At 45.1% G+C, this 9805-nt stretch overlaps 1 protein-coding gene across 1 annotated transcript in view; it reads right to left on the minus strand.

Annotated features, from left to right (window-relative positions):
• Positions 1-8677, minus strand: part of GLIPR1 (GLI pathogenesis-related 1) — a 10148-nt gene extending 1471 nt beyond the window's left edge. The window contains exons 1-4 of the mRNA XM_009327540.1: positions 8498-8677; positions 3824-4069; positions 1753-1862; positions 25-107 (exon numbers count right to left, since the gene is read on the minus strand). Coding sequence (XP_009325815.1) covers positions 25-107; positions 1753-1862; positions 3824-4069; positions 8498-8677 — 619 coding nt within the window. The remainder of the gene's footprint in view (positions 1-24; positions 108-1752; positions 1863-3823; positions 4070-8497) is intronic.
• Between the last annotated feature and the right edge of the window lie 1128 nt (positions 8678-9805).

Raw genomic sequence — 9805 nt, forward strand, 5'->3', positions numbered from 1 at the left:
GAGGGCTGGTTGTCTTCTACTTACGACACAGCTGGCTGGCACACCGCTCACCGTTGCAGTCGCTGCACGCTGCTCCCATCTTGTATGGGCGCCCTGGGTAATTCCCACTGCGAAGGAAAGTAACACTGCTCCCAAACCGCCCGGGCTCTGGGCTCGGTATTACCTGCCCACCCCTGATAACTGCACCAAACACAGCTCAGTGCTTCTGCTTTGCTTGGAGCATGGCCAAAGCGAGATTTACAGCATGCCTCAAACTGCCCATAAATACACTGAGATGGATTTTATATGCATGCAATGTCAGCAGCGCTAAACTTCGTGGTAAAACCTCATTCCTTTCAGCAAGGTGAGGCTTTCATTGCTTGGTCTAAGCTGAAGAAAATCCTTTGGAGTATATTCACTTTAGGAATTGAAATTGTGCATGCATCTTGCTTTGGCCCTTGGCAGAGTTGAAAACCGTTAGAGATTAGATAAATAAAGAACTTAAGTTGCTGCTTCTCAAAAGCAACAGCCAGACGTGACATTACTCCACTTCTTCGTATGCAACAGCCTGTTTGCAGTGTCCTCATCCAGCAGGGAAGGGCCCAGCTTTAGAGCCCTCTCTAGAGCCCCTCGCATCCCCGGGGAGCGCCCTGCCTGCTCTGCTGGGCACTGTTGAGGGTTGAGGGCACCCCTCCGCTTCCTTCTAGGGTCCCTGCCAACGCAGGGCAAGCTATCCAGCATGATTTTGGCCCTCTGCACAATACAGATATTGGCTAAGGGGCAGAAGGAGGAAGGCTGGACTCATGTTTTTGGGAGATCCAGGCATGAGGCTTGAGGGAGAGAGCACCTCCCGGCAGCTCTGGGGGCCTGCTTGCCTGTGCACAGGGTTTCTGCACCATCTAGCATGGTGGGGTGCATAGCGCCCTGGGTGATCGGCAGCTTTTGGCTTGAGAACCAGAGGGGGCAATGGTCCCTCAGCCCGTTTGGGCGTGGGGCTTCTGGAGAGAGCGGTTTTGTGGCTTTGGCACAGCAGCAGCTGTGCCATTTCAAGGTATCTGGTCAAGGGTGTATATTCTTCAAGGATGAAGCATGGACAACTGGAATGCCAAACTTGCTCGAGTTCATGGGCTGGCGTGGCCTTGGCCCAACATGCTATGCATGTAAAGCTTTTAAAGCTGTATGTAGACTGTGGTGGCATTAATTAGCTGGAGAAGGGTAAAAAAACATCTATCCTAGATGCAACAAATATCCTAGTGACAATGCATATGAAGGACCTCCAGATAAACTTTTGCCTTGAGGAGCCCCAGCCTCATGATCAGCCCTCAGCCCCAAACTCTCATGCTAAAGCTAAGACTGCAGCTGCAAGCATTGCACACTTCAGTATTTATCCAAACCATTGACCTAGAGGCTTAATTCTGCAGGCACATGTGTAAATATTTTCAGGCTTTGGGCTTGCACCTTGGCAACCGTCTGGGGCCATCTTGGCACTCAGGAGCAAGGGATTAGTTTTCGCATGATTACTTTAGTATTTTCATTTCAGTATCTTAAATTTTACCCTTTCTACCAGTGCCACTGCTTTTTGGCCACAACACATAGTCCTCATCTAGCCAAAAAAAGCTGGTTGGACAGAGGTGTACCTCCTTCTTTATTTTGGGGACCGTTTCCCCCCACAAAACACATGAATGGATGGACTGATCTAATAAAGTTGCACGTTGTGAGAGGGAAGGGGCAGGACCCCAAACCCTGTGAAATATTTGTAATGAAAAACCTTACGCTGGCCCATAGTTGCAGATGAAGTGCGCTGCGTTGGTTATGGAGGAGTATGCCACCCTGGGACAGAAATGGACAGCACAGCCAACCTTGTAGCTTGTAGCCCAAACAATCTGCAAAGACAGACAGGTACACTGGTGACAAAGGCTTTGCTTCAGCATCTGAAGCGTTACGGAGAAGACCTGCCCTCCTGTTTCATGACAACAAATTGGCTGAGGAGTACTCCTTGGGCAGGCTTCATGGGGGAAAGCAGCAGTGATGGATCTCGAAATCATAGTTTATTCTGAAAAACACCCGATTGTTTTGCACAATTCACCAGGTGTTTATTAAAACAACTGAAAGAAAGAATAACTGGCTCTAACAGGTAGTTTTCCTTTCTTGCAAAGGAGAAGGTGACGTTCGTCTCCTTTGCTTCATGGCAATCCATTAGCTTTGCTACAGCTCCTACACGGTCTGATTGCCCCCGTACTAAATCCGGAGGGGATGTGTAGGCAAATTGCTGGAAAGCACTGGTGTTACAGGAGGAGCAGGGAGAAGGAGCATGTCCAGGCTGTGGTCCTGCCTTTTAGCATCATGGCCACGACTAAGATAATCTAGAGGTGAGGGCATTACATCATCTAATGATCCTCTGTCTACTACAAGCCGTTCAGTTCGACCCAGCATCCTATATCCAGCTCAAAGATTACAGTGCAGCCAAATGCTTCAGTCCTGGAAAAACAAACCCCGTGACAGAAGCAGAGGGGAGGCGAGGGCACAGTGGTACCTGAGGGCTGTACAACAGCCGTGATGACTGACCACGTGAGAGATGTGGAGAGATCCTGGCAGCACAGGGGATGAAGAAACACACTCACGCCTCTGCCGACTCGAAGGGGAGGCCTGGCCCTTTCTGTTTGTGGCTGTTTGGTGCCAGCTCTGGGAAGAGGACACACTGCTTGGGCTCCTGAGGGTGTCCTCAGTGCAGCAGCAGAGCAGAGGCTGTTCCCAACGTCAGCCATAGACAGCTGCATCCCTGAGGATGGTGAAGGACCAAATCACAGGACCCTCCCTTCCTGGGTGGCCACTGGCTGAGGTACACGCTGGGGATGCTGCAGTAATCGTACCCAGAGGAAATTCCTCCACAGCTGGGAAGGAGGGAGAGGAATGAGGGTTTCCCCAAAGGTACAGACCCAAGGATGCCTCCCAAAGCTGGGCAGACACACAGCTTCTAGCTATAGTCACTATCACCGCTGACTCCAAGTGAGAATAATCTTATTTTCTCATTCTCCCCCATGCAACTGTCTGGGCTGCTCCTTTACAAACAATGTGGTAAACAGCACTGCGCCTTAGTGCCAGGTAAGGTGCGTTTCACCGCAGTTTCCAGAGGCTGACTCTTGCCGTGTCCTTGTGAGCAAGGTCAGAAAGCAACACGCTGTCACCTCTCATGGCTCCTGCATCCAAATATCTTCTCTGCAAGCAAGAACCCGCGTGTGTCGTTCAGACACCCCAACAGCTTCAGCTCATCCCTTCAAGTCCTAAATGCATATCTGTATCTCTGCAGAAAATATTAAATAGCTTCAGGTCAAAATTGAATCCCTAGAGCCACTGTTGCAAGCCGTCCTGCTCTCCCATAGCCGTGGTTAGTTCTTTGGGAATCGTGGTTGGGAAAAATGCCCGCATGATGCTTGCAGAGCTGCAGACATCTTTTTACGTGCCGGTATTTCCCCAGCCCTTGGCATGGCTTGTGGTGCCATGCGGAGGCTGCCTGCCAGAGCTGGGACCTCGTCCCACCACGCACTGCAGCCCACAGCCATTGCTGTTGCCTGGTTTTTGGCCACTGCTTGGCTAAATCTGAGTGCTTGACAGCTGTCCTGTTTTCCTCCTGGAAACAAAATACAACTGGCATATTTAAAAAAAAAAACCACGCAGTGACTCTTTTCCTCCCTAAAATGGGGACATGAGAACATCTCTTGTGCCCAGATGGAAAATAAGACTACAACACTTGGAAAACAGTTCACTGAATTTTCAGAAGTCTAGAGTTTCTGTGTCAAAATGGCAACGCTGGTTCATGGTTTAGATGGAGAAATGCAATGCCTACCTGCGTATAGTGGCCGCACGCTCCTCTGCAGTTATTGGTGGAATATTGGTAGGCGCTGACCTCGTTGTACCAAGAGGTGATGGCTCCTTGCACAGTAAAAACAGAAAGTGTGCCAGTCCAGAGGTTTTCTCCAACGGGGGTAAATTTGGGGTGAGCCTGCCCTGGATCTTTGAGGTACGTGTTATGTTTAAACAGGCATTTCTTTGCCCAAGCTTTCGCGGTCTTTGCCAAATCTGGATCCCAAGTCTGCAAAATAAAGACAACTAAAAATCACTTTGGTATCTCAGCAATGCAGTAATTCAGAGCAACTTTCTGGAAAAGCTGGGTCTCAGTAGCGTATATGCTTCATGTTCCTTTGGTTTTTGCTTCTGCCGAGACTTACAGAGCTACATGGTAAATTGGCTTGTAGGTTCATTTCTGATTTGAACTTAGTCGCTCATTAAACTTGAGGAAGTTTTTGGGGTGGTGGGTGATCTTGGCTGACTGGTTTGTTGGACACCAAGAGCTGTGCCTCAGTCAAAGACAGTGTGTGGGGCGCAGTGTGCATTTCCAGGCTGGGCCAGCTATGAGAGAATGTTAATTTCATTTAAACAGTGAATTTACAGGAGATCTGGGACTGGGGGGTATGCTTACCGTACTGATCAGACTGGAGTGCAGCCTCATGCATTAAGGCCCCTGCTTGCAGGTCAGTTCACAAGCATGCTGCGATTTTTGGGACAGTTTAAACTCAACCCCTTGGTTTGCATCTTTGTGTTTGGTGGCTTCAAATGTTAGTGCTGAATTCATATTTGTGGAATCACTCATTCACTTGCTATTCAATCCTACAGAAAGTGGTTATTAAAGCAATTGAGTTATAGAAATGTCTTTTGTTTGCACTGGAGGTGGTGTCTGGTTTTGCTGGGTTTTCTTGTGCACACAGCTTGATTGAGCAAATACTGCATTGTACCTCCTGGAAAATGCAGTACCACAAGCGTGTGCCTGTACTTCTACTTACACTTTGTGTCACATAAATGAAGTTGTTCAGCACTGCTGAGCTATTTTGGGTTGGGACTTTTTTTGGGGAAAAAAAAATAATAATTGTCCTTTTCTATATGGATTAAAATATCTCAGTTGCTTCTGCAAACAATAGAATCACTAGAGAAATTGTTTTGAATGGATCAGTAACAGTGACTAAGGAAAAGGACTTGGAGCTTGTTAGATTTTATGGCTATGTTTTACATAATATAACTTTTTTGTACCATAGATAAGTCTGAAACAATTTGTGTATTGTTTATGCTACCAACAAGTAATTAAAAATTGCAAGATCATCCCAAAATACATCTACAGAAATTTGAAAATACTTTGTAACCTGTGTCTTCCATTTCTTCCTATGGCTAACATTTGGAGGGAGGCGTGTATTTTCCCACAACACTACCACATAAGTAATTTGCCTAGGAAGTCAGTGTACTGAATATTAAAGGTAAACTTGGGGCAGGGGATCTTATTTCAAGCGAGCAGTTGATATTTCCTTAGATGATAACTTTTAAGGACAATTAACAAACTCTGGCATTGTACGGAAGTTATCTTCCAGTCCTAGCATTACTGCAAGACAGAGGCTGCAGTTTACATCTTCGCCATGCTTTGAGGTCACAAGGAGAAGTCCGTGATGAAAGATGTATGACAGTGGTGGATGCACCTTAGTGCTTCACGGTCTTGTTTTTCACATTCTGCTTTTTAAGAGTCGGCACATCTCTTCTCCTTCATCCTATAGTAGTATTAATAATAAGTTTAAAGATCCATAAAGGTATACATATTAATAAGTTTAAAGGTAAATTAATAAGTTTAAATGTACTTTCCTTTTTTTGTGTGAATGCTTGAACTGGCTGACAGTTGAAAAAGCAATGTGCAGAAACTGATAGTTCAGCATGATCTTTAGTTTAAGTATAGTTATTTGCTTATGAAACTACATTTATGCAAAAACATTGGACTAAACTGCATGGGGAGAAATGCACAGGACAGGGAAGTTTGCATATAGATATCATTGCTGTTTGACAAAATAGTAATTACAATTTTTTTTCCCCATGAACTATTTCTCAGTATTGGTTTTATAACTCAGATGAGTTGCCTACTGATTTAGGGAGGGAAAACTGAATGTATGATAAGTGAAATGTGATGTGAGGCAGCAGTAAGTCAAAGAGACTGTTGTGAAGCCCTGATGAAGCTGGTGAGCTGCTGGTTTTGAGGAGCCTTGGAACAGACCTGAGCAATGCTTTGGGTGGATGGGAAAGGGGTCACATTTGTCAGGTAAAATAAAAGTTAGATCAACATTCTCATTTTCTAATAAATGTATTACAAATATAGATGGTTGGGCTTTGTTACTTGCAGTTAAAGGAGTTTGCAGTTAAAGTATTTTCTTTCAAAAATTATTTTTCCAAAAGGTGGAAATGCCCTGAGTTCATAGTCTTCATTTTTACCTATGTCCTGGTTTCAGCTGGAATAGAGTTAATTTTCTTCCTAGTAGCTGGTACAGCGCTGTGGTTTGGATTTAGGATGAGAACAATGTTGATAACACACCGATGTGTTAGCTGTTGCTAGGTAATGCTTACACTAGTCAAGGACTTTTCAGCTTCCCATGCTCTACCGACCGAGAAGGCTGGAGGGGCACAAGAAGCTGGGAGGGGGCACAGCCAGGACAGCTGACCCAAACTGCCCAGAGGGATATTCCATACCATGTGGCGTCATGCTCAGTATATGAACTGGGGGAAAGCTGGCCGGGAGGGCCGCTGCTCGAGGCCTGGCTGGGCATCGGTTGGCGGGTAAGCAATTGCATTGTGCATCACTTGCTTTGTATATTCTTATTACTAGTAGTAGTAGTATTTTATTTTATTTCAATTATTAAACTGTTTTTATCTCAACCCATGAGTTTTCTCACTTTTACTCTTCTGATTCTCTCCCCCATCCCACTGGGGGGGAGTGAGCAAGCGGCTGCGTGGTGCTCAGTTGCCGACTGAGGTTAAACCACGACAACATATCTAGGTGGACAGTTATCTACAGCAAACAGAAGTTCCCTGTGAAATAAAGAAGTCATCTTCTTTTCCTCATTTTTGAAGTGCTAAAGGCCATTCAAAATTGAAGAAATATGCTGTTTTCAATTCCAATGCTTTTACTTTCATAATAGATTTTATCATGTATTGTAGTGCTTTCCCCACATTAAATTCTTCCTGGGAGAGGTCATACTTAAGACTAGGGTTTTTGCAGTGTTTTAGAAGAAACTTACCATGATTTAGTTCTTGTTTTATTTGTAATAATCTTTGTTTGTTTGTTTGTTTCTTAAGCTGTTTTTTTCAGATTTCAGTTCTTCATTTTTTCAAAAGGAAAAATTAGGCGCAAATTAAAAAGATGAATACTGCTCTTTTAATACATCATAGCAAGATTTTGTTAGTGTAGGGCCAGTAAAGCAATCTAGAAAACAGAATCTGGAGCAATATGTACTGGAAGTTCAGGATGCCCAGCTGAAGAAAGCTGAAGTAAAAGACACATCTAGAAGAGAAACTAAATTGTTTCCCGTCAGGCTTGCAACTCGCACTTGCTCACTGCTCACTAATGTGCCCTCCCTAATGGGCACTTCTTTTTTAGTGTTTGACAACCAGAAATGGAAAATGAGCTTTATTTTTTTGAACTGCGGTTGGGGTGTTGCTAATTACAGGCATGCTGGTGGTGACCATGCAAGATAGTCAGAAAGAGGAACAAAAGGAAAGAGATCAGAATTAAGCCAATCGCTATGGTCCCTCTGAGAGATCTGTGGAGATTATCCCAAGAAGAAACACGATATCTTAAGTATTACCCAGTCAAAGCACAAAAGGTGATGGATGTTGCAAGAGACAGCTCCCAACCTACTGGAATGGAACACCTCACAAATCAGAGATGGGCTTCTCAGCCGTAAGCCCAGCTTTGTGTGCGCATTTACAGCTTCCTCCTTGCTGGGTTTTCTGCGTGCCACCCAGCGGGGGGACAAGTGTCACGAGACATCTGAAACGAGAGGTGGCCACTTTTGGGTATATTTTGAATCACGACAGGCTGTCTTTTGCACGGTGGCTGCAGACGCTACCGCCCGACGTGGCCAGGGAGAAGGCAGGGGGGCACAGCGGCGCGGGACCTGATGCCTCCAGCGCTCACTGCTGCTGCACTTGTTGCTTTTTGGCTTCCCCTGCAGCCCCAGCACCTAGGAACAGCTGCTCTGTTGGCTCAGTCCACGAGAGCCTTGCAAAGAAAGCTTAGAGAAAGCTCTCCAACGTCATTTGGCAACGGTCTCTGCCCTTGCAGACTCAAGTATGAAAGGTTGTGCTTAGGTCTGCACATAAATTACACCCCGGGCTGTTGAGCTGCGGTGCCTTGGAATGAGGAGGCTTTTCACAGCACAAAACGACAGCGTTAGGTTGAGGGTTAAAATCTTGAGTTTCAAATGAGGAAATTTTAAGCCAGGCAAATTTATACACATAGCCAATTGTATAAAGCCATCTGATAATCAGAGCCTTTTCCTCTGCTTTAAAAAGAAGTAGCTCTTTTGACCTCAGGAGGTTGGGTTTTTTTTTCTTTTTTCTTTTTTTTGCATTTGATCACAAAAACAATCTTTCAGAATCATAAACACCGTCACAATGCTACACACTTGCACATAAGTCGTGAAGATCCCCTTACCATGTAGAGCATGTTGCTGGCTGGTGGATTCACTCCAGACCGGAATCTGTTATGGGTTCGCACACATTCCTCAATAAACTTTGGATCTCCAACATCAGGCAATGTCGGTGGTTCATAGGAGTCAGAGGAACGACAGAAGTGCAGAAGAGCCAGCACACAAGCAGAAAATCTGCTTTTCATTATTCTCAGCCTCTGGTCTTCCAGCTTTAAGAGCAGAGTGTTTCAGCTGTACGAGGTGGTTTTAGCTCCACCAGCAGCGTTTTGCTTGGAAGGCTTGTGGGCTGGGCTTATCTTAGCCACGGTAATTGAATATGGCATTGGTCACAGGAAATGAGTCCTATTTCAGGAGCGTTGCTATGAGAATAAGGAAATTAAGCTACAATTCACACCAGAGCTGTGGCAGCTTTGTCTGTCTCTTTTTTTCTTCTTTCTTTAATTGTGGTGGGCAAGCTGCTTCTCTCCTGTCCTTTGGGCTTCTTTGTTTTTGTTTCTTTGGCTCCCACCATCCCATCCATAGCAATCACTATGGATTGTAGTGAAGTTTTGCATAAATTTTCTGCTTTTCATGAAAATAGCATTGCTGTTAAGGCTGTTACTCTGAGCCAAAATGCTGTGAGAAACCATTGATTTGAACTATGACTAAATTTATGACTAAATGACTGAACTATGACTGTATTTATTGAACTAAATAATTTATTTGAACTATGACTTTTACTACAGTAAAAGTGTATTTAAACTGTTTAAAATTTAAACTGTATTTAAACTGTATTTAAATATTTACAACAGTCACTTTGGTTGTACATCGAGCTGTCGGAGGGGTAAGTTTGGCTGAGAACTGCAATTTAAATACGCTGCAGTTATTGATGGGTTTCTTCTGTGACCACACACTTGTGTTATGCATTGCTATCAATTTCTCCTCCCAAGCTTTAGCAATTCTTAATTCATTCCCTGCAACCCAAGCCCCCAGCAGAGTTGGGTGCTATGAAGTTTGCTGCTGTCTCATGCCAGGTGCCCAGCACCCACACTGGGTTTCACAGCCAGGAGCTGGGAGCTGATGTCCCATGCACATTGCCTCAGGTGCCCAAAAATCCCTGCTCAGACCCACCACCATCACCACCCTCTTCCTCACACTGCCCTTAACTATCACCTGTCCATCAAGCTCAGGCTCTTTCCCACAGTCCCAACCTGGACATCTCTGTGGGAATGAGGTTGGGTTTCTTCCCACTCCAGGTTTCGTTTTAGGAATCTGCATCCTTTGAACAGCTGGGTGTAGGTCCCAGTTATCGCTTCTGCACGTGCAGTCCTGTA

This window comes from Pygoscelis adeliae, unplaced genomic scaffold (genome assembly GCF_000699105.1).
Source record: "Pygoscelis adeliae isolate BGI_AS28 unplaced genomic scaffold, ASM69910v1 Scaffold113, whole genome shotgun sequence".
Lineage (NCBI taxonomy): Eukaryota > Metazoa > Chordata > Aves > Sphenisciformes > Spheniscidae > Pygoscelis > Pygoscelis adeliae.